The following is a 25,358-nucleotide window of genomic DNA, read 5'->3' as shown; positions in this document are numbered from 1 at the left end:
ATCTTCATTAAAATTACTCTTCTGGTAATTTTCCACCACAACTTACATTCATGGTAAGTGAAGTATAGCTGCAGATCCACAACAGACCGTCGGTAACTCCCATCTCTTGATTACCTTTGCAGAACTTGCGCGTCTCCTTTTCTTTCTCAAGACTCGGGCAAATTATTGAAGGGGACCATGACCGCGCTGTACATGACAGCTGTGACATTTGTCCTTACTCATCTCTCTCACGACATCCATCTCCGAGAAAAGGTGGCGCTCAGTGTAGTGCAGCAGCTTAATGCCAGCACAGCACGAAGTGTCACAGATGCTCACCGTCACCCGTCATAAATAAAACATGAGACTCCTTGCAAGGTCCGCGGGTTGTCAGGGCGTTTGATGTAACTGGTTTTGGCGTGTGACAGTGCAAATTGAGCAAGTTAGAGGATGCCCTTCATTACTACAAATGGTCTATTGATTTCCAGCCATGCCCTTCGCACCCAGACCTGCACCTGCCGCTGGACGTCCCCAAACTCTCAGGCCGTATCGAAGGACGCATGTGTTTTACAGGTAATTAGATTTTCAGAAGGACGTAGAAAAGCTTGTGAGACAGATGCACACAGGTAAGGAGCACATGTTTTAAGCAGGCTTTAGAAAATTCAGTTACGGTTTGGATACGTTACTTTCAATACTACAAGAAAAACTGTATAAAGGAGGTGTTTAGGCATTTACAGATGTACCAAAACCTCAAATTTTTGCTATCCCATACTGACTTCCAAGATAAATACGGATAATGGAAGTGCAGGAGAAAAAAAAGGAACCTTGAATCTGCCCAAGTGTTTTGTGAAAATCGGAATTTCATCAGCTGTGAAGACACTACGTGCATTGCATATACATTACTCATAGGCTTCCCACCATACCCAGATTTATAGATTTAAGCACAGCTTTGTACTATCATCTGCGCACCCACACCACTTCTCACCCACACCACAGCAGCCCGTATCTGCAAGGGGGAAGGACCCACCGCAGCGACTTCCAAATATTCAGTATTTTAGGGCAGGATTCTTAGCACAGAACAATGGGAACCATGGGACACTGAAAGAGCTGGAGACAGAAAATCAGTGAGTTTAAGACTAATGGAGGTCAGCTAGCATTCCTAGTCACCATAGCAGGGGCACAAACAGTAAAAAGGGTGTTTTTCTTCCTTCAGATTGCAAAAATATCTCCCCAACAAGATGGCCCTACGTCCCCAAGCAACTTAAAGAAGATTCAGATTTTCACACTGCTGTGGATCAGCTCTGATGGTGAAGATCAGGCAACTTATTGGGCCAAATAAATAAGGCACGCTCTGATCAAGATCTCATTGCCCGTCCCCTACGGCTACTTGAGGAGCTCGCATAGACCCTCCTCTTACCTGGCAGCACTGCAGCTGCTCCACCGGGCAGTAGCAGATCTACCTTCCCCGGCTCCCTCAGCCCTCACACCCTCGTTCAGACTTGGAGTGGTGGCTTCTAAGGCTCAGGAGGCTTCAGTGTGCATGTGAGTCCTTGGGCTGTAGGAAGCAGCTCCCTGCTCCGTCAGTGTCGCTGCCTTGCTGCCGTTTGTTGAGCTGAAGGAAGGCTTCTCCCCACCATTGGTGTTCTCGCACGATGTTGACCTCACACGATGGTGTAAAGATGTGCTCGTTTCACTGGCACCATCCAAGGATGAAGATGCAGCAATTCTGGTCCTGTCCTGCGGTAACACGAGGGGGAGCCCTTGCAGTTTTCAATTAACAGAGACAGCAGCAATATGCCTTTTTCTACCCCAAATACAAAGGCTCAGCTCCTAATCAGAAAAAAAACAAAAACCAGGAGGCCTAAACACATTTCATATCTTCTTCACAAGGAGACCGCTTCTGGTTCAAACAAGCACAAGCCACAGATCAGTAGGAGAGGGGAAGGTCACTTGCTACGGATCTCCTCGCCACACATCCCCGTTTCTGGAGGGGGGTAAAGGTGGACCTCAGGCTCCTTTTTCCATGTTCTATAATTTGTCATTTCAACGCACTCCAAGAATGCCGGGGAAAGACACTGCTGCTTCCCGAGCTGACTCTGAATAGCCCTGCGGTCAAATTTTGCCCAACAGAAATGACAGAACGGGATAATCTCTTTAACCCTCATTAAATGATCTTACCGCAAACCCCAGTTTTGGGGAGCTTTGCTGCTTTCAGGACAGCTTTGGCCACTGCGCCACACACGTCAATTGGTCTTCCCCTTCGAAAAGACACAGCAGGTTTTGCTCTCCCTTGCCGCCCAATTTTAAATACAGTTGAGCAGAGCACTTCACTATTCTATGCACAGTACCTCACTAGGTATTCTCTAATTCTACTCATATATTCTGTTTTTCAGGACCAAGGTAAGTACTAACTGCAAGTGCACCTACTGCAAGATTTTTATTTTTTTACGAAATGCTGGTGTCCCTCTCCTTAGGAGAGATTACAATAAAAAAGCATCTTATGCACAAGTCACCAACTCACATACTTCTGCTACACCAGCCCTCCTTCATAGTTCTGCGTCCCTTTTTTTTTTTTTTAAAGTATTCAGCAGCATACATTTAATTAGCGAAACAATTCCATCTGTTCTGTGAGTCAATACTGACAACTTCACTGTTAAAATACACGTATTTCTCTCGGTGCAGCTGTGCTTAATCTAACAGGGCTGAGAAGAACCTGCTGTGCTCAGAGCATCGTGTCTAGTACCCAGGCTCCCACTGGGGGCTCCCAGAGGCCTCCTCAGCCCCATCCCTGGCCACTGCCGGCCCCTGGGACCCCTAAGTCACCTACATACCCTGAACACAGGTCTCCAAAGGCACTTCCACAGAACCACTGGTAAAAGACCTTTTTTTTCAGTTGTTTGCTTAAGCTTCAACAAGTGACACAGAAGAACAAGCCGAGATGAAACAGGTGCCAGGGGCTGTGACAAGCAGCAGACACTGGAATGGAAACCCTAATGGGGGACGGGGCAGTGAGAGCCAGCTGAAAAGCGCATCCACCAGCAGGCCCTACCTCCCAACCTCGGTACTGCCAACTTCATCTTCTCCCAGCAGCCTGAGATGCAGGAAACCAGGCGCTCAGGCTCTCCCACAGCAGAAAGCCTTGGGGGCTCCTCTACTCCTAGGTCTCCCTGCTGGGGAGCAGCTCATCCCGGCCTGTCCCAGGTCTCTGTCACATCGCAGTTATTACACGGCAGCTTCCTCCCTGCTGCAGTGCCATCACGCTCCTGATGAGCTCTTGCAGATTAAGCATCTCCCTTCAGCTTACAATATTAAGAAAATATGGAAAAAGATGAGATAGTGTCTGCCCCATTCAGATCCTGCCTCAGCCATAACCCAGAGGGCAAGCTTAGCTCATCGCGGGAGATAAAAGGTAGAACGAGATATCCAAGTCAACTGCAGGTGAATCCCAAATTACCAGCCTGAGAGAAAGGATGATCTAAAGGATGAACTGTTGAACTCAACAGGGATGGGAATATAAAGTCTGGGGAAAAGCAGGGACCAATCATTTAAACCGGGGATTTGAAGCAAATGAGGAATTTTTTCCCCCACTGATGTCCTAGATAAATTGTATACTGATTCTGACCTGGGGCTGCTGTTAATCCATGAAATATTTAAGGTTTTTCCACCCTCACCTTTTGCTTGAAATGGTTGTGAAGGGTTTTACTTGTTCCCAGGCAGATGACGAATTTTAACTTCTATCTTTCTATAGAATCACAGAATTGTCTAGGTTGGAAGGGACCTTTAAGATCATCTGGTCCAACCATCAACCTAACCCTGATAAAAAAACCATCACTAAACCATGTCTCTAAGCTCTATGTCTACTTGTCTCCTAGATCCAGGGCAGCAGTCTCGTTACGTTCGGCATTTGAACACTTACACCATCAGCATCAGATGCAGCATACCCCTCACCAAAACACAGGCAATCAGGAGGAACACATTGGTTCATGCAGCACTCCGTAAAACCCTCACTGCAAGCAGTGCAAGCATGCAGGTAACAAATCAGTAAGAAAGAAATCAATTGATCCAACAATAGTGCAGTAAGTTGGTCCTGAAGCGAGTCAATTGAATTAACAAAGCAGGACAGTAAAGCAGGTTAACAGAAAAAAGTAAATGTAGAGTCATTTAACAGTCACCAAGATGTCCTGGTTCCAGCTGAGCCCAAAATACTTTTCTTTCTGTGTTGTTGGGTTTTTTTTGTTGTTGGGTTGTTTTTTGTTTTTTGTTTTTTACCAACTTCTGGCCAGGCAGCTCCCCCTGCAGCCAAAGCTTGGAGGGACCTGACCCTAGAGCACTGCTAAGAACTGCTCAGTTTATGACTTGATGGCCCTCTTCTCTTAGAAAAGCTCACCTCCTCATGGACAGCAGGCAGCGTCCAGGGAAGTCAGGCTGACCAGACTGAAGTTACCGTTCTCTCTACTCCTTTGAAACCTACTGCTCGGCTTGAATCAATTCAAGCCCTTCTGCACCCCAGATCTGTAAGCTGTTGTCTAGGTTACCCCCACCAATCTACTCAAGTGAACATTTGCAAGCCTCAAGCTGCAAGGCTGAACCCAAAAGACATTACCCACAACTAGGGCAGAGACGCAGAAATTGCATCTGAAGGTGTGTGTGACACTTCATTAACACCCACCCCCACCTGAACGTGCTTCCAAAGCAGCAAAGTTATACTTAAAAAAATAAATACATACAATTTGCTAGAAAATCACACATGAGTTGTAAGCACAATGGCTAGTGATCAGGCTGAGAAGACTACAAAGGGACTACGTAGAGGCTAACACAGGGGGTGCTACAATCACAGCACAACATTTTCCTAGGAGTGAGGGAGACAACCTGTGGGGACATAGTGGGCTCACTCCAAGAGCAGTAAGGCAGAGGAAGGCAATGCCACCACGGCACTGGTTACCAACAAGAAGACGGTGGTGCCACGCATTGAATGCGCAAGCAGAACACCAACGGGTTGTTCATGCACAACAAGACACATTACATTAGAGCACTACGGCAGAAAGCAAGAAAAGAGCTTTTATGCCACAAAAAAAAAGGGTCGCATATACAAGCACGTGAACAACTGAGTTACTTCCCAATCAATACCACCATAGCTTCCTATTTAAAGTTATCTTCCAGGAAATAATGTAAATATGCTCATTTTTCTGCCACCGGCCATCTACCTCCTCCTGTTCATGCATTTGTGCTTGTCTCAGAAACAGCTAGTGGCAAATCTCAAAGGACATGAAAGGTTTGATTATAAAAGCTAATATAGCCCTCCATTCTCCCCAGTGGAAAGGCTTCCTTTCATTTTAGCCCCCAGCCTTTGCCCCTGCTACAACTGCCAAGATCTGCAAACAAATCCACTCCTCTGTTCAAGTCAGACAGTTCCTGGTAGGTCAAAATTGTATAAAATATACTGTGCACTTAATCATAAAATCATGTAAGATAGTAATGCACCTGCATGAAATCAACAACTACAGCCTCAGTCCTCGTGAGGTAAGAACATACTAACCCTCTTTTGTGAAACAGGACAACAATGTCCAGAGAAGTCACAAGTTACGAAAACTGTACCTTGTTTTCCACGTCCCAGTTTAAAGCCAGAACAAAATACCTTTCGCCCTTGTTTAAAAATAAATGCTAAACTTTCCAAAGATGCTCCCAGCCATCCAATCTACTGATCTAGTTCAGCACGTTAGGGAAAACCCAGCAGGGGGATGAAGAAGTCCCTATGAATGCATCAATCCTTTGCACTGTGACTTGTTAAGACAGGCTAGGAACGCAAGTGTCGTCTTCAGGCAGAGCAGAAACAGGTTCGGCTGTAGCAAAGGTACAGCTCCTCAGCCAAAATCCTCTCACGTTGATGCTACAGAAGTCCCAACTTTAGAGAAGGTACTGTGCTGAAAGTGGCAGCCTTTGGTGGCTGTCAGTTTTGACCATGTATCTTTCAAGTTACCTTACGGGCATAAGAAGAGAAACTGCACTGTTGTAAGAGCCTCGTGCCACGGGGGCCGGCAAGTTCTTGAAGTTTATCCTTCAAATGAAGGGAAGGGAAAGTCTTTATGAAGGCCACGTGCATATACTCCTCTCCACGTGAGAAAAGGGGACAACAGGGAGTGTCAATTCTCAGCGCTGGGCCACATGAAACATAAAACGGCACTTAGCTCACGTGAAATGTTTCCCCGTCCACCCCAACCCTGACCTCTGCTCCTCTCTCCGGAGTTACCACGTGTACAGCACACCACAGGCACCTTATCGTGAACAGAGACCACAGACAGCGGCAGCAAGATTACTCCTCCTCTGCCAGCAGTAGGTGTTACGCAGAAGAGAACTGCCTTTTTCCTTTTTTTTTTTTTTTTTTTTTTTTTAAGGTACAGAGAATTTTCCAGCTTGCTCAGGAAACCCTAAGCCTAGGCCATGGTAGTGTCCTTGTTAGTTATCACGGTCAGCCTCAAGCAACATAGATAACACCTTCCAGGGACACCAAGGAAAATGAATCACTCGACAAAATTTGAAACAAACTGTTTACCAAAGAACATCTGAGAGTGACTAACCAATAAACCATAAACTTTTTTTTTGTTTAAATACATTATTTAATGAGTTTTCTTTAAGAAAGAAATATTTGAAGCTCAAATTACAATAAAGTACAATCTTCTAGATCTACAGTAAACAGTGCTATAAACATTTACCAAATCAGGTATTTTCATGTTTGCTCCTCTGCTGTTATTGTTATTATTTAAGGACAAGAAACTCAAAATCTCTTGTTTACACAATCCCATCCTAAGTTGTCCTCATTCTGTGCTACGGTGAAATAGACAACAGCCTCTTACCACAGTCCTCTCCCGAAACACAGACCAAATGTCAAGCAGGAGCAAGACACTGCCATGATCACACACTAATCCAGCTTTTTGAAGAGTGACAAGTAAAACGGAGCAGTTGGTTGGAGACAATACTGAAAAAGGGGGTTGCTCCTTTCCCACAGGAATCACAAAAAATGCCAAAGTCAAACTGCCATTGAACACAATGTTCATTCAACACATTTGAGCAAATCTGAGTTTACACAGGTAGCTTTGAGCTCAGTTTTCTACCTTCTCCTTCTATTTTCCCTCTTCTCTCCATATCCAACATTTTCTTACCCTGCACTATCCCTTCATCCTTTCTACCTTCAGTTACTCGGTCCCAGTGGGATGGGGCCAGAGCACCGCTCCTCTTCAGTCTTCTGGCATTGTCAATACTGTGGCAAAGGGCAAATCAATAGCGCTGAATTAGTACAGAGAAAGAAAAAAAGAAAGAGGTCAATTCCTCAGAGAGTTGTTTTGTATCTTTTAAAGGCCATTTTGCACGGCCTTTAAATTCTAAAAGTACACGTGAGCTTCTACAGTTAGTGTAAAAATGCGATTGAGCTGAAAAAGTTTCAACGCTTCTCGGTTCAAACCGAGCAGAGGCTGGCGAAGCACAGCAAGCTACTGTTTGAAAGCTGCTGCTCAGCTATTCAGACATAAAAGCAGACATGAGGTGTAAATTTCATATTTATTATAACAAAAATTATGACATGTTCATTTGTGCATTCGGCTTTAATATAACTCTTGGTATGTAAATGTTCTACAGCAAATGAGCTCTATACAATCCATGCTGGTTGTGGCAGCAGTAAGGAACACAAACAAAACGTGTCTGCAAAAGTAAGGAAAGAAAGAGACCAGAGGAAAAAAGTGGGTTTCTTTAAATGGTCTACACCATCTCGGCTCTAGCTAACTTGTGCGCAGCCACCCAGTCCGTTACTCTCAATGACCATGGCCCAAAGAGTCGCTTAAGAAAAAAGGTCAATTTTTAAGGTTGTGTCCTTAATGCCAAGGCTACAAAACATGTAAGCGTCACTATACAACACTGAGCTATTTACAGGAATTTCCCAATCAGCTGTTCTCTCAGAGAAAATTAGTGAATCTCAGTGACTTAAGTCACCTGAAAGAGTAAAGCAACTCCTAGGAGTTAGTCTCCATATTCTACAAATGTCTATCATTTTCAAGACCAAAAAAAGCCTTTTCTCTCAAAGAAATACAGTATTACAATATTACTTAAATCATTTAGCACTGGCTACTGCCCTGCTTTTCAAACAAAACAAACAAGCCATTTTAAAAAATATTACATCGTCATCTGTTTCTCAGCAATATATTAAACCTTTTCATTATTTTTTTTTTTTGTTTTGTTTTTTGTTTTTACACTTGATATGTTAAGGGAAGGTTAACTATTTCAAACTTTACCGGTCAAGCGTCTCTAGAAGAAAGTCAATGAATATTAAACCTAACAAACTGAAAAGCTGCAGTTATCTGTAGTGGCAGGATAAGGAAAAGGAAGTATATAAAGGAAAAGGATAAGGAAAACCCCTGCTGTAATGCGAGCCCACTGGGTCCCACACTCAAGTCTCCTTGTTTGTTAGTTCATATCTGAGCAGTAAATAGAGTGGGTCATAGTGGCGTATCGTAATAGTCTGCCAGGTGGTCTGTCGGATACTGCCGCTGCTGCTGCTGTTGCTGCTGCTGCTGTTGTTGTTCCTGGTGCTGCTTCATGATCTCCTTGACTTCTTCTTCAAGCTCTGGTGGGATGATGAACTGATCGTCGGGATCGGGCTGTGCTGGAGCAGCAAAGTAGCCCCCTGTTTTTCGGAGCGGCGCATCCGTTGCAACTTCAATTAAGTTATGGCTCCTCTCTTGTGGCGCCACAGAACCATTGCCCCGCCGGCGCCCTATTGTGCCCGTGGCAGAATATTCAGCTTTCCTGGGAAGGCCGGGCTCGTCTTCGTTGGCACTGATGACGATACCTTCGTCGCTGGCTTCCACCGGCACTTGGAGAAGCTGCTTCTCCTTTGCTCGGCTGCAGTGGATGTCCACCTCCACTTCCACACGGCTGCCGTTGGTGAACACCCCCTCAATCGGCTCCTCATCGTCGCTGTCAAGGCCGTTGTCGGAGAAGGCGCTGGAGAAGGTGGCGCTGGAGAGCTGCCGCTGGAAAGAATTGGAGAGGCAGACAGGGTGCAGCATGCAGCGCTGCTCCCCTGGGTAGGCCGGGCTGTTCTCGTTCATGGCTACCTGGGGAGGCTCGTCAGAGGCCGTGGATCCTACCTCACTGCTCATTTCAGAGGTGGAGATCTCGCTGCTGATCTCCGAAGCCATGCCGCTGCTTGAAGATGGCATCCCAAGCGCATCTGTCGGCCTGTCCTTGATGACCACATTGACAGACTGAGGGAAAATGCCTGGGCTGGGGGGTGGGACCCCATTAAGTTCACAGCAGCAGAAGCTGTCCTCTGTCACGTTGAGCTGCACCACAACAGCACTGATACTGTCATTGCAGCCGTAACTCTGGGCCAAAGTGCAAAGCTTCTTGGCGGCTGCCAGTGCATCAGGCACGTTTCTGACTGCCTCCACTGCTTCATCCATCGAGAGGCTGTCCCACAGCCCCTTGCTCCCCAGAATGAAGAACTCATCTTGTGGAGTTAGGGTGATGGACTGGACGTGAGGACGCGGCACAACACTTGGGTGAAGGAAGGTGTACCCCAAGATTCTCGTTGAATCCGTCACACCATTCACTTTGCCATCCTGAAATTAGAAAGGACAGGAAATTGGAAACAAAGCAGACGATGATACACAGCACCTGCATCTCCTTGCGTTTTACTGATGGCTGCTTCCACAGTATCCCCCCCCAACACTGCCATTTACAGATGAGAAGACAGAAAAGCAAAGTGACTTGCAAGGAGGTGACAGAGCCGGGATTAGAGCACAGCCCTGGCTGGTTTGCAATCCTGCACTATGCCTCCTACACCCTACTGATTTGTGATCAGCATCACCTATGCACAGACCAACAAAGCAGAAGTCTGCAACAAAGAGCCATCTATGCTGCTCCTGCAGCTGCGAGAGCCAACTGGACTAATGTTTTACCAGTGAGTCAGACTTATCCCTCCTCCACCCACGATATCTGGCTTTATGCAGGGCAAAGCCACACACAGCTCCATTTGATATAAGGGCAGGTCATTCAGTTATGACTCTTCTCTTGCAGCTGTAACAATTGTAGGTTTCATCTTGGCTCATCACTTTGGAAACAAAAGTTCATTTAAAAAAAAAAAGAAAAAGAGTTTAAATGAAGCATGCAAGTCAAATGCAGCAGAGTCTGCATTTCTCAGTCAGCTGAGTTGTAGTGAAATGTTTTACATGCCCCAATTACTTACTACGTTTCCACTTAGATATGACATTTCGAAGGGGAGGAGGAGCAAGATATGAAGGGAAAAATTCCAGTGAAAATGGACGTATTTGAGAAGTAAATCCCATAGGAGTCCAAATCCCAGGATCCTGTCCTGGTTAGAATCCAAGCTGCCAGAATAAGCAGAGCAAGTGTCTGAAACAGCAAGCCTGGCTATCTGTCAGCCTGCTGGGGATAGCTGCACCCTGCTAACTGTGCGTTCGAGAAGAACAACAAAGGTAAAGATTTACACTCATTTGGTCCAGCTGATGACAGCAGTGGTTACTATAAAGCGGATAACCACAGAAAAGTGAACTAAAAGAAACACTTCCCCTTTAAAACCACTCAGAAGAAAAAAAAAAACCTTGTTGGCTTGTTAACTTCCCCATTAGAAGGCTGACAGCAGTGATAAGCCATCAACGTGCATGAAATCAGTGAGTCATCTTAAGATTCGGCGCAGAAATTTCCCTTTTCTTCTACAGAACAGCATAACGAGCGTGCCTCAGTGATACACACTACGTTGGAGTGACTCCCAACTTGTCACGTTTGAGATCCCAGTCGTCACCTTTCCCTGGCAAGATCAATAGGCACACAACTTATTCCACGCACCAACCCCCCTACACACGCATGCATACCCTGCTCATGAGCAAACAGCAGTGAGTTTTCTGCCCTTTCCTCCACCGTTAGGAGGATTCAGTATTTATCTATTCCTATGTATGTGTCATACAAGGCAAAGCAAAACTGACAGCGGTGGCTTCAAGCTTGTAAGAAGAGAACAAATAGTTTTCTCCTCTCATGGTTCAGCTGACCACAGGCTGGGTTTTCCTTTTGGGCAAGTGCTCTCTTCAAGAGCTGCCTGTCAAAGGGCAACTCTGGGAACACAGGAGCTCAGACAGCAAAGTCAGCCTGCCAGGAGCAAGGAGTCTCCTAAGGGAAGGACGGCACTGCTTCAAGTGCTCTGCCCTCTCATCCTTTTCAACTGGAGAGACTCTTCACAACAGCTCCAACACAGCCAGTTCCTCTCCCCAGCAGGAGGAAGGTGTCTGCTTTCCTGCTTCAACGCAACATGCTCACAGTTGCTCGCTCCCTGAAGCTAACTAAGATCCAGCATGGCAATGGGATGGAAAAGCAACTGGATTCCATGATCATTTAACTGCACGATACGAATCACCTTGAAAGGAAAAGTGCAGCTCTGGAACCGTACCATTAATACTACCTCTTAGTTACTAACATCGATGCGTAATTTCATGCATTGCTGTGCAAATACCCTCCAAGGAAATTGCAAGTTGCAACAGTCCCTAACTGTTCTCTAACCTCTGTGATAATGGCCTTATGCTGCTTAATCCTCTTCAGCTCTTCTTCACAACTCATCACGTAACACCTGGACAAAGGCAGAGGTTTCCCATTCCGGCAGAGAACGGTTTGGCACTTCCCCACGTTTGCTGAGGTTAGTGTGAAGCATCCACCAGGGTCCATGGGATCATGTTTTATATGGCAAAGGACAGCAGAGCCTCCAAGTTTTTGTCCAGCTGTTCCAAGTTTCCTGGAATTTAAACAAAACAATGATTGTTCTTTAATTGGAAAACAAGTGTTATGGGTACGACGGAAAAACAGTCGCTGTTCTGCAACCACAAGCACTCAGGGTATTGACTCCATTGGATCACTGGGACAGAAACAAAAGTCTCCACTGAAGGCTAACACTACAGAGCACTGAAGAGAAATCACGTGCAGCTCTCAGGCAGTGTGTTATTTACACATATGCAGACACTCAAACCTGCTTGATTTTAGAGCAAAAAACCAAATCTTTGCACTTTTAAGAGTTGCACAGTTGTCTCTTCCTCTGCATTTTAAAGACATTTGTTTTAAAGGTCAAATTGAGGGAAACGGAGAGGGTTAGAAAAGCACTGAGGACTATTAAATGAGTACAGGTAGAGCTTAGAAAGGGGTTTCCTATTATCCAGCTGGTTCTTTGGCTTCTGAAGCTACAGATTTTACTATAAAAATAATAATTCTAACTGCAAAAACTCTATTTTTGAGTAAAAGCAGAAGGCAGAAATTAACTGTTTTGTGATGCCTTCAGAATAATGCTCTTAAAGTATCACATGATCACCAAAAAAGCACAGTGGCTGTTAACTCCACTGTAAGGCAGCGCACTTTTCATTTACCCTGACAGTTACTGACCTGTTAAATAGGTTCTTAAGAAATATTTAAGCCTCCTGTTTTAGCAGGAGTCATAGTGGGAAAAAAAAATAATTTCTGGATAAAAGAGTTTTCAGAAGTAAATCTTTTTAGTAAAAAAAGTTTTCAGAATCCTGTCATTAGTATGTAAGTTCATTTCAATACTAGAATGTGAAAAAAATCCATCCTTCCCAGTATCTTGTTTATCAGGGCCTTCTCCTATAGTAATTAGGAATTACAGTAATTAGAAAGCTAATTATAAAGGTTACTAAAATTTATATTAAGGCTATATAGGTATAGCTGGCAAGAATTTTGATTCAAAATCCTGGGGAGAGAATGCACAACTACATCTGTAACCAAGCTTCAATGTGCTTTTTTTTATTTTATTTTTTAAACATACACTTCAGGAGTGTTGCCTATTGTCTGTAATAATCCTCAACAAACGGTTAAATGCAGCTGGAATGAATACTATTTCTGGTTCGCCAAAGAAGCAGTTAGCTTATTTTGACTTGAGACCCCCCCAAAAAAGCAGCAGCTTTCTGCAGGAATGCCACATTCCTGTGAAATTGCATTAGTAGTAAACAAAACTACTTAATAAGTACTTTCGATACTCAAATTTGCTATTATTTTTTTAATATTTTAAGTATATGGCAACCACCTTCTCTACACCAGCTACTGCTTTAAGGCAGTTATAGGCAATTATGGGAAGGAAGCATTTTCTCTCGTGCGTGCAAGGTTCAATACCACCCTACTGCTTCCGTATCTTTCCCAATACCAGAACTCAGTATTTTTCCTTTCCAAAGGTGCAGCAATTGAGCGATAAAAGCAATGCTACTTTTAACTCGATCCATTTCCTCAGTCTCTAAGCTGCTTATTTGCTTTCTCCTTTGTTTCCCTGACCTCTTTGCTCTCCTTTGTTCAATTCTCTTCGTACTCCTCCTCCTTTTCTCAGTGTCTCCCCAGGCACAATTTCTTCTGTCAAGAACAGCACACACGCAGGTTTCCCAACCACTACGCAGAGCTACTATTACACTCACAGCTATCGTATCACAATCTATTTGGATGAGTCCTGCTCAAATAATATTCTAAGGCCAAAGGGATGACAGGAGATAGACATTTCTAAGGAGTCAGACTACATGTTTTAAATATTTGTGTAGCCTTAAATAACCTGAATTGGTACAGAGAAACAGAAAGGATCAGCCCAGGCTTTGCAGCCAGCAGTAGTAAAGAATTTTAGAAGATGATCCAGAGATTCATACCACTGACTTGGTTATGGTCAGTTGTGAATCATAAGACTTAAAGAAGATACCAGAAGAGAGTAAACCTCCACCCACCACTTAGTCATGAGCATTTAGTAACTTTGCAGGTGGTTTTTTGTTGGGGTGTTTTTTTGTTTTGGGGCATTGGGGCTTTTCTTCCCACACTTGAAAGGAACGTGGGCAATATTCACAAAACAAGCAATAAAAGCAAACAATGTAGCCAGATACCAAGGCTTTTTTCCCCTCTCGCATTTTTTTTGAAGCAAGAAGACAGCAGGTGTCCGACCTGAAAGCGAACAAGCTGCCCAGTGAACTTACACAGGTTAAAAAGGCATACTCACCTCTGCATAACAATAAAGGTGTTGATCATGTATTCCTCCTCATTTTTTGTTTTCTGCAGCTCTTCTGCTAAGATGTCACTCATCGTGCACTGCAGCAGATACGGCACTTCCACGTTGCGGTCACCATCAAAAACACCATAAAGTGCCTCTCGGTTGTCGCAGAAGTTATTGGCTGAAAGTGCTGCCACACACAGCCTAGTGAAAAAACAAAGCAGGAGAACATCAAGGTTGCTACCTGCCACTTGTTTCTCATCTTGTCATTCTGACCACAGAGATGCAGCCTGGTCTGAGAGCTAGTTTTAACCACCTCTGTTCACAAGCGTTTCGGGACTGCTTTCTGAGCTGTGGAAAAGAGTCAGCCCCATCCATAATGGTACAACGCGGAGAGAACTATACTGGAAGCTCAAGCCAAGTCCTAAAGATTCTTCCTCCTTTTCAGCATGTGAACAAGCCCCTTATTTGTAGAAATAAGGGGAAAAGTACCTCTGAAACAACATCAGTTTAAACTGCACTTGCTCCTCCAAAAGCCATCCTTGCAATTTAACATGCTGATGACCAAGTTGTGCGTTAAATCACTTAAGTAAAGGCTTGCTGGCACTTGCTACGGAAACCTAGGTAGCACAAGGTTTCTTAAAAGGTATTTAAGGAACAAAGAAAGATTCATCACATTGCCAGCAACACAGAGACTAGCAGACTCTTGGTACATTATTTGTCAAGTGCTGCCTTAGTCACAGGAGCTCCACACACTATGAATATTCAGATTTTTGGCCATTCTGCCTCTTCCTTTAGTATCTCCGATTTGCTTGGTAAACATCCTTTGGTTGAAGATAAAGAAGCTTTGCAAAGAGGAAAATGCTTTTAAACACTCAGATCTTTTGCAAGTACCAGAGTCTTGCATAGACAAAAATGTGTCAGTTACACTTGTATCTTAGCAACTTCCCTAACAAAGACCAAAGTGGAGAGCCAGGCAGGGGCCCGGTATACAAATATAGAGTCATGGCATGGCCTCTGCCTTTGTGGGGCCCAAAACGTCCCCAAAACTTTCACTGAAAAAAGGATTTCTTTGTATCAGCATAGAGGGGCTCTGCTGCTAGGATGCACATATAATAAAAACCATGCCAAGTCGTACTTGTTCTTAACGCCCGATGCTTCTGTGTAACCGTGACTCCACACCGCCGGCGCTCCTGAAGCATCACCCGCCGAGGGCTGGTCGATCTTGAAGCAACGGATATTGCTGCAAGGAGAAAGGACAGGGGAAAGATGCAGTGGATTGAAATGCTGACATGACGCTGTTTAAAATGTGAAGATAACACCTTTTTTTCCCCTCCCAGTTCTTAGTAATACATTAATAGAAGAATATGGAGCAGGACATCCGAAGCAGTTACTTTCATGTGTCTGTATACAAAGAACAAAAAAGCAGTAAATAACCGAGCCTCTCTGAGGGTGTCAGCTGCACTATTTTGCTTAGCCGGCTTTTCTTTCCCTGCCCTCACCCCTGAGCTATTTGTTTCAAACTTGGTCCTGTAGGAATACAAGGCAAATTTGCCACTAGCTTGATGAAAGCCAGTACAGGGAAGTGATTTTTTTAGCTTATATATCTCTCCCACCCATTTTAATAACAAGTCTCTGGGTTCTTTTCATTGTGCTCAAATGAAACCTCCTATACGACCCATACCATCCCCTAAATATGAAGAAAAAAAAAAAAAAGTCTTTAGAAACAGCAAGGTATACTAACAACCTTCCATGAAAATGCCCACAAACCAGTAACTTGCTTCGTTCTGGTCCTGCACTAACCTGCAAAGCCAGCCTGCAGTCCTAACAGCAGGCACAGCCCTTCTGCTTTCCCCAATTGTGCGTCCAATTTTTGCTTAGGCCCTTGATCCTCTGCCCTCCAATTTACTACCAACATAGCCTTTAGCCTGAATTTCATATATCTCATGCAGCGTAGTAAAGACTTAAAAAGGGCCCAGCCCTCTCCGTTTACACCCTCCTCTTCACAGCCCTGCTTTGCTGGGGAGAGATGACCTCCCCGCTGCTCCCTTCCAAAGGCAGGGAAAGCGAGCTCCCCACACGCTCCAGACACTTCAAAGGCACCCGAACCTTTCATGAACCAAATGAATCATAAAAGGACACAAGCAGAAAGGTCTGACTGTTCACTCCGAGCATTCATTTTTCTCTGTCCAAACCCCGACCGGACCTGAACACACAGAAAGCACCTTCCTCAAATAACCTGAAGTACTGTCACATCCAGTTCAACTTCTATTTACCCTAATAGTCAGGATGTATATCAGTGAGGGCAGACAAAAAGCAAACAAATCACATAAGTAACATTAGAACCACTGGTGTTTTAAGCCCTTGGTTTTGCAGCCCTCTGTGCAACAAACAGGAGGCAAACATCCCACCAGGAGCATTAGAAAAGATTATCTGACCCCAAATCAAACTGGAAACCTGGATCTCTTCTAAAGTAGCAGAGATTTTAATTCTGCCTGCACCTGCAGAACACTACACACACGAGCAAACACACCGTCTTTGCAGATGTCTCATTACAAGGCACTTATCCTCCAGGGCAGAGGAACTTGGATCAAAAAAGTTTTTCTGTTTGTTCCTTTTTTAACCGGGTTGACTGACCCCTGGTTTCTGGGCAGGTCAAGGACCCAGAGTTGTCTCAAGGCTTCCCAGCAATGCTGAAAAAAGCTACCTCAACGTATTTGCTTTCAGCTTCCTCAGTGGCACCGCTACAAATAGACCATGTGCCCGGAAAGGAATGATAACTAGCAGCACATCATATGCAGGGAATATGGGCTCAGGCTTCCGGACAGCGTAGTTTATTTTCCCCCCAGTTTAAAATCACTGTTACAATTGAAACTAGATGCTCTTTCCTAAAAATTGGAGTAGCAGCATCTTTTTTTTTTTTTTTTTTTCATTTTGATTGCTACTGAAAATTCTTACATCCAATAAATCACTTGGCAACATCCTCCTAAGCATGCAAGCCTCCTTTTATGATCTCCATACATATTAAAAAAGCAAGCATGCATGACAGGACTCTTCCTTCTCACCAGCACTGAGAATACATATTAACCTACTACCTGCTTGAATCCTGCCAGGGCACAGATGGAGAGCTGCCTTTCACATGCAGAAGGAAGATATAAAAAGTACCAAGTGCACAAGTATTTTTGTGCCTGCCACAAAAATCAAGTGAAAGGAGCACCTCCTCCCTCACAGTCAATTATAGCAGTATATACCCTAGAAGTCAGTGTGGTATATCAGCACAGACGCTAAGAAGCCCCTCAGGAGCTACCTGACTGTGGCTAATGAATATTAGGGAAGAAAATAGACCTGAGGGCTTAAGAACAATTTATTAAAAAAACCAAATTACCAAAAAAATGCACACACAAGAGAAAAAAAGTTTTCTGTGAATCAAAGACAACACACATATGCCAGTGAAAATACGGCACGTAACTGGGCCACGCTACTCTTCTACTACTTAGGACTTAAATTTGTACAGTACTACTATAGGGCATGATGCCTGAATAGTGAAGTGGCAAGAAATTGGCTTGCCCGCCTTGTCTGCTGGATTGTACACAAGAAAAGCTGATCTTTCACTTCAAGTTTTGACACAACTCAATTAGCTTTGCAAAATATTTATTTTTTTCCCCTATGAACTGGAGCAACATCACACACTGCTTCTTCAGGACGGTTTCCTGTATACAATAAAACAGCTTTTAAAATAGAGGAATGCCCCTTTTTTTTGCTGTCTGCCATAAAACATGGACTCTTGTTTTTATCTGTGAAAACTCATCATTATTCAAATTTCCATTTAAATTTTATAAAATCTGCTGATTCAAGCTAAAAGCAAACTCACACTGTAAGTTTCCCTTGCTTGCACAGCAAATGAGGTTTACTACTCTAGTATCTGATCTTAACCATTTAAAAGCAAACAACATGAAGCAACTGCTCAACCCTTAAAAATTAAATCAACTCTTCTTGGAATCATTCAATATTTAGGATCAAAGAGACTTAGAAGGAAACTCGGAGCCGGTGTAGTGCCCTTCAGGACCTAAGAAAAGCTCAAGGAGGCACCACTGTCCACAGATTATCTGGTTTAGTGCAACAGTTTCCCAACACACCGCAGAAGGAGGCACAAGGAACTTGGCAAATTTCAGTTACAGATGAGACTTAAGTCCCAGGACAGGAAACAAATAGGTAGACAGGAAGGAAACAGAGGGTTCCAAAGCAAGGGAACTAGCTTTGCTGTAAGCAGAGTGAGAGATGTGAGTCTTCAGGAGAGATTTAAATATGAAAAATATCTATGTATTTCTAGAACAAAAGCAGAGAGGTATGAAGGGTAACAAGAAATAGTATGTGAAGAGGTAAAAAGCAGCACAATGGCTAAGACAGACCCAAGCAGATGAATGTGAGCAAAAAAGTTAATAAGTGGCTACTGGCATCTCAATGGTGGAATAAAATAAGTATTTCGATTGAATCTAATATCAGAAGTAAAACGGAGATCAAACTGGCCCAATAGTGGTGGCACCAGACTAGCAGACCCCTTCAGGAGTTACAGCTGAAAGCAACTGCACTGAAATGGGTACAGTCCTCCTCTTTAACGAAGCATCAATTTCTGACCTATCCACATAATCTGTTAGTTTCTGATCCACTGACAACAGAGACTCCTTAAAAGACATTTACACTTCTGTCTACTGTGGGTTTGTCACATCCTAGCGACAAGAGCTGTTCTGCCCCCTCCCCAACTCTGTAAGGTAACTTACTTCAGCAGCTCTAGGGTTTTGTGATCCAAGGCTAATCTGGGATTTCCAGTCAGGTCCAGCTCTTGTAGTTTTGGAGGCAGGTTTTCAGGCAATGTGACTTCACTCAGTTCATTGCAGCTTAGGTCCACACACTGCAAAAGGAAAGCAGCCAAATAAGCAAGAGAACTCAGCTGTCATCAAGATCATACAAATGTTGATTAAACGTAGTAATGCACGTTTCATGAACAATAAAGGCTACAACTGAGACCTAAGACCATTCATTTCATTTAACTAAGTGGTTCTTACAAAAGAAATTCATATGGCATTTTGCCATCTTACCAGATATCTGGGACACCTAGAAATATGTTCCCTCCATTTCCATCTCTGGCCAGGTGTCATCTTGTTACAAAACCATTAGCTTTTGCCTTCTCTTCACAGAGACAAAGACGGTCAGTGCATTTTCAAGTATTTAAGACAAAATGTTACTGACGAAACCAGTCTTTTAATAGATAAAGGAAATGGAGATAAAAACAGACGGGCTTCTAAGCCACTGGCATAGCAGTTCCCCCTCTGAAGTCAGTTTAAACCTGCAGGAGCATGAGCAAGCTCTCAGGAATTCAATGTTTACTGAGGGATATTAAAATAAGCAGGGTTATGAATGCATGTAGAGGGAAGAAGGAGTAGAGGGACAAAGGAAAAAATAAACACAGTTTTAATTTGTGTCATCTTAGATGGATTCATATTTAAATATGAAGTTAATAAATGACTGAAAAAAATTAAAGCTTAAATAGTTCAGAAAAAATATGATAAAAAACAGCAGAGAAACTTGCTGGCTATCCCCTAGCTAAGCACAAATTAGCTAGAAAAAGTGCATGAGAATGACAAAATCCCCAAATAAACATCATTTAAAGCTGCATATCCAGATGAAAGTCAATACACAGGGAAAAATATGGCACTTTAGAATAAAACCAACTCTGTAAATGCTATTACAGGACCACCAGTGTCACATGACCAGAAATTGAAAAAAAATTTTTTTTTGAGAGGACAGAGCAATCTGGTATTTAATATAGGACAGAAGAACTATCCACATCTTTCAGAAAGACATTTTCCTACTTTCAACCTGCAAAACCAGAAAGACTTCAAAAACTCCAATAAAACAGAAAGCTGAAAGGGGTGTGGGGAGGCTTTTCCTAAGTGCACATTTAGACCCTTATTGATACAAGCAAGACACTTTCCTTTTTGTAGGTACGTTCAAAGAAATTGGGTCCTGAGCTAGAAAAAGGTATAAGATAACCTAGGAAAATCTGTAAAAGAAAAATCTCCTAACACTTTATTAAATACACGCAATGGAAATAAAAAATTTCCAACCCAAATCTTGAATCCTGAGATTGTTTAATACAGAGGCCGTATTATCTATGAAGAACAAACTGCTAACATTATCTCAGCCTGATAAGGAAATCAGAGTTTAAATCTGTCACGCAAACAAAATAGTAGACAGCTTAAACAGAACAGTTATTCCAGCAAGCTTTTTTTTTTCTGCACAACTCCTTGCTGCTTCCAGAGAGCCAGTAATTACTTTGCAGATTAAAGAAGCTGCCAGCAGGCCTTGCTGTGTTCAACACCTCAATGCCATTACAAATTTGATGGAAAAGCATGCTGGAATAACAAGTACAAAAATCTGCAAAGTAATTTCATTGTTTTCATTAAATGCCCAATATGCCAAAGGTAGCAACACTCTACAGCAGATCCCTTGGTTCCTAGGCACTAGTGAAGATAGCTTATTTATCGGGTTAGCATTTCTTAGGTTTTATTTGTACTGTTTGAAGAATAGGCTAAGAGGTACTTTCTACATATCTATGTTAATTCAGCCCTTACTCTACTCCCCAGGCAAGCAGGAAACAGTATTTCCTAATTGATCCCAATTTCCTCATGCGTTATTTTCATGCAAGCTGGCTTACCCCACCCATGCAGCACCAGAAGAACTCCTGCAACTGCACACAGGATTTTGCACTGGATGGGCCAGCTGGAAGACAGGGTTTAATATTCAGCATTTGCTTGCACTGTATTTACAGCTTTGTAACTGTTTTGTCCAGGGCTGGAAGGGACTTGAGTCATCTCCAGTTGCAAGTGAAGGCGGCCATACTGATACTGACCTATTTAACTAGGAGAAAAACTACCCAAGATTGAGAGCTTCATCTTTAGGATGATACTGCTACTAGATCTCTGCTTATTTCGGACTTCAAGGTAATGCACCTGTGAAAGGTAAGTTTGACCAAAAACTGTGACAAGAAACCTCCTTATCACCCTCACCTCAGCAGCCCAGCAAGACAACCATGAAAGAGAAGCAAATCATCAGTGAACAAAAACTGGATGATAAAGTAAAGCCAGGTCCCAGGTGGGAAAAGCAAGCCTGGGTCACTGAGCTCTGCTCAAGCAGTAAGGACTACTCAACTGTGAAAGAACACCAGGATGCTGGGTAACAATTAAAAAACATGCCCTTTTTTATTTTGTAAGGCAAGGAAACTGAAGTCAAACATTGGCTGTAAGGGAGAGTCTGCTGGGGCATTGACTCAGGCGTATGTGCTTCCAAGCTGCTCAGCCACTTGCAGAAGACACTTCAGTGTGCACAGATAAACCTAACTCTGAAGTATAAATAACCATCATAAAATACAATAAAAACCCTAAAAAATGTATTGTGTAAGGTATCTCAGAGACATCCACTAGGCTCTTTATCACAGAGGACAACACACAACTTCTATAGCCTTGACTGTAGTGTGTAAAAAAAGGATTAGAGACAATTGTATCACTAAAATGACCTTGTGTTTGGAAATCCTGGAGTTACTGCAAGCGTAAAAGGATCATCATTTATACTAGCTTTCCTTATGAAATTATTTCAGACAGCATAGTAACTGCTGCTACTAACTGTTCCAGTATCACTGACTCCAAAAACATAACATGTCATCCTCTCAGGCTAATTACCTCAGGTAACAGTTTCCCAAGAAGTTTAGAGCGTTTGAATGCCACCTCAGTTAAAATTAACCATCAAATATGATCTAATCACAGAGGTGACATTAGACTATACACATTTGCACTTTCCTACAAGCAAGCTTATTTCACCAAACGACCAAATCCATACTTAATAAATTCTGATCTCACTTTGGCACATTTTGAATTCTCTCCTGTACTTAAGAGCAGTTCTGGTGAAGCTAAGTAACGGATACAGGCAGGCAGCACAAGCTTGACCTCCAAACCAACAAACACCAATCCTGACCTAGAGAAATCACCAAGAGGCCAGAAGAACCCCTTTGCCCAGAAGTGTACCTTCCCATCAGGGAACTATATGAACTCATCTCACGTAAGCCAAAACCAGGCTTGAGTACCGACCAGGCATTTTCCTTCTATGAAGGCAGAGGCAGTACTAGAGCACCGTGCCCTCCTGGAGGAAGTCACACACACAATATCCTGCAGTTCCCAAACAGTTAGTGACGTCCACGCCTCTTTCTTCTGCTAAAGAGAACTAAATAACCAAAGGGAACCAGCAGGAAGAAACTGCCAGGTATTCCAAGAGCATTTTTCTGCTAAGTGTTGTGGCAGAGTAGCACTTTAAATACTGATGCTTTTATAAAACCTTCAGCTTTCCCCAAAACGCATGAACAAAAGGAAAAAGTTGATTGCTCCCTGTGTGGTTACACGATCCTCTCTATTTTTTTTTTTAACACTGCCTTTGTATTTTTAAAGAAGTGTTTACTGCGCAAAGCCTCCCTAACCCACCCCAATTCTTCCTCTAAGTAAAAAGGTTTGCTTCTGATTGATTCTAAATGGCCCTCTGCTTCCTCTGGCTATTGTTCCAAAGAGGGAGGAGTATGCAAAAGCCCACAAGTTTGCTTGAGATTTCCGGGCTAAAACCACAAGCTCATCTTTACATCTACTCGCTGTCCAACAGAATTATTGCTCCTGCTGCTGCGCCTGACCCTAGACACCCAGAGGCACTCAGTCGGAGAACTCTGAGAACTCAGCCTTTTGACTTTACAGAGCGTCCGAAGGACACTGAAGTTGTTTAGAGTCCGTGAAGAGGTAATCAGTTCTCAGCCTCGGAGAACAACAGATTTTCTGCCGCCATCACAAGATTTGCACACTGTGAGTTAACCCTCTCCCGGCTCCGGCCAGCGGAAACAGCACACAGTGCGACACATTCTGCACTGTGGGCAGGTGAGAAGCAGGAACTCAATTCACAAAAGATAAGCAGTAGTGCTCTTCAGCATGAACACGTCCTATAAAAGGGAGTGTCAGGAAAAGTACAGAATTACTTCTGGAAGCATACACAAGAGAAGGATTATGCGTTCCTCTGGTTGTGCAAAATATGACTGCAATTAGGAAAATTAAAGTAGCTTGCCTAAATACTCAAATCCTGCACTCCTGGAATTTATCTCTGTCCCCAAGGCCTATCCTATTTTGCAGCTTCAGCGGTTTTTAACACACGCTCTAAACAAAGTCCATTCCTACACAATCAACCAATTGCCAATGCAGCAAGAGTTAATTAGCATAGCTCTTGCCAAACGTTTAAGTCATATCATAACAAACTGTCACAGGAAGACAATTAACACTTATTTGGAAGAGAAGATAGGATCTAGTGAAGGTGAGCGTAAAATCAGATTTTGAGGCTCTTCTTTCATTCCACTTTGAGGAAGCAGAGGGGAGAATATTTTGCATATGACCTCAGAGGAGAAAGTAGATGTCAGATATCCGTAATTTTTGAGACTATCCTGTAGCAATGAGAGATCTGAGAAGAGAATAGAATTGGTAAAGTCACATTATACTTGCTTCTTCCAAAGCACATGCATTCCTTACCTTTATTTCAGAAAGCTGCATGACTTCTGGGAAGACCTCGATGCAGTTGGAGTGAGCAATTACAGTATGCATACGTCTGCAGTTCATGATGGTTGTTGGAATGGCTTTCAGTTTGTTCCCACTAATATCAATTTCCTCTAACTCTTCCAGCTTGGCCATTTTGCTATGAAAACAAGAGTTTGAGAACTTTTCTTCCAATAGACACACAAATTTTATTTTGAAGTGGTGATAAGAGCAGTGGTTTTCGTTATTTTAAGAAAATTAAATTGGAGACTTTGATCCTTGTTCACAGCAGTGCCTGTCACCTCTCCTCACATCAGAGGCTAACACAGCTGTGGAACAAAACGTGTGCTGCTTCTGTCAATGTTTTGTTAATGCTACTTTTCAAATGACTAATTTTGCTTACATTCCCCCTGCTCACTAGGTCACTTTCACTTTTTCCTCCTTTCTTCCCCTTTCTTTCAATCCTAGCTTCTCGCTTCATCCCAGATTTTCCCCTCCACCTTTTAGCATCCCACTCAACCCTTCCCCCTAATTCATCTCCCTCCCTCTCTCTTGCCATTGAAGCCCAGCTGCTCAGAACATCACACAAAGACAGAGATGTCTCTTCCTTTATTTATTGGCATCCCTTTTCCAAGGTTGTACCCCATCAGCTTTACAGCACATCTTACACTTGAAAGATTTCTGATTAAAACAGAGTGAATTGAAAGTACAGAAATTGCTGCCAAGGCAGAATCTCCTTCTCAAGTGAGAGGATTTTTCCCTAGTGGCGTTTAGTCCACTTCCAGAGGACGTTTCCAGACTGCTATGCTCAACAATCTCTTGTAAGGAGAAGCCCACTAGGTGTGAGCAAAGTGACCAAGCCAGGGACAGCAGAAGACCTCCTTGCTTGACTTCAAAAGCATACTGTGGTCATGCTGAATTAGTCCAGTTGAAAAGAATTTCAAGCACAATCAAAACCACACCAACTAACATGTAGCACTCCCTTGTCTGTGTAATGCAAGAGAAGGTAGCAACGTGCAAAAGGGCACAGCAGGTGAATCCACTCACCACAGTATGACTACACTCAAAATACAGCCTGTGCCACGTCACTTCTGTGCAATTTAGTTATCATCGTGAAAATGTTTCATGATGCCCACCCGCTGGTGGGCCAGAGGCAGTGAAACTAGTTACTTACCTCGCAGGGAAGCTCTGTAAGCGATTGTAGGCCATGTGCAAGATTTTCAGGTGTGGATGGCCTGTTAACAAGGGTACGCATTTATCTGTGAGGTTGTTATTGGTCAAATACAACTCCTGCAAGATGCTATGGGTTTCTTCAGAAAGAGTGGCTGGAGGAAGCATTTCCAGTTTGTTGGCAGAGGCATTAAGAAATCTCAGGCTGCAAAGAAAATTTGCATAAGGGAGTTTAGTGAAACATCCTGCAGGCTTTGTCTAGATGTATAAATAAAATCTCTATTTTTAAGAGTTAAGATAGTTATAAAGCAAAGGTCAAAAGCAACAAGTTCACTACAACTGACAGAAAGTCCAAAAGTCTAGCATTATATGAACACAACTTCTGATTATGTTTTTGAATGAGCACATTTGTACAAACAAAACATCAGCACAATGTGTACACCAAAATGCCTCTATTCCCTTATCAAGACCTCATTACCTCCAACGCTACTACAGATGGCACCTACAGGTAAGAGCAATAACAAACCACAGCATTTCCATATTCATTCCCCATAAAAATGAATTCTGAATTCATCATCAACAAACCA

The 25,358-nt window shown here is 43.2% G+C and overlaps 1 protein-coding gene across 1 annotated transcript in view; it reads right to left on the bottom strand.

Moving 5' to 3' along the window:
• Positions 1–6,585: 6,585 nt before the first annotated feature.
• Positions 6,586–25,358, bottom strand: part of PHLPP1 (PH domain and leucine rich repeat protein phosphatase 1) — a 142,848-nt gene continuing 124,075 nt past the window's right edge. The window contains exons 11-17 of the mRNA XM_074146390.1: positions 24,776–24,976; positions 23,599–23,761; positions 18,772–18,902; positions 15,132–15,236; positions 14,003–14,197; positions 11,539–11,767; positions 6,586–9,587 (exon numbers count right to left, since the gene is read on the bottom strand). Coding sequence (XP_074002491.1) covers positions 8,460–9,587; positions 11,539–11,767; positions 14,003–14,197; positions 15,132–15,236; positions 18,772–18,902; positions 23,599–23,761; positions 24,776–24,976 — 2,152 coding nt within the window. The 3' untranslated portion in view covers positions 6,586–8,459. The remainder of the gene's footprint in view (positions 9,588–11,538; positions 11,768–14,002; positions 14,198–15,131; positions 15,237–18,771; positions 18,903–23,598; positions 23,762–24,775; positions 24,977–25,358) is intronic.

Source organism: Numenius arquata, chromosome 4, assembly GCF_964106895.1.
Source record: "Numenius arquata chromosome 4, bNumArq3.hap1.1, whole genome shotgun sequence".
NCBI classification, from domain to species: Eukaryota; Metazoa; Chordata; class Aves; order Charadriiformes; family Scolopacidae; genus Numenius; species Numenius arquata.
Note: the sequence above shows the minus strand (reverse complement) of the source record. Positions and strands in the feature narration are given on the sequence as shown.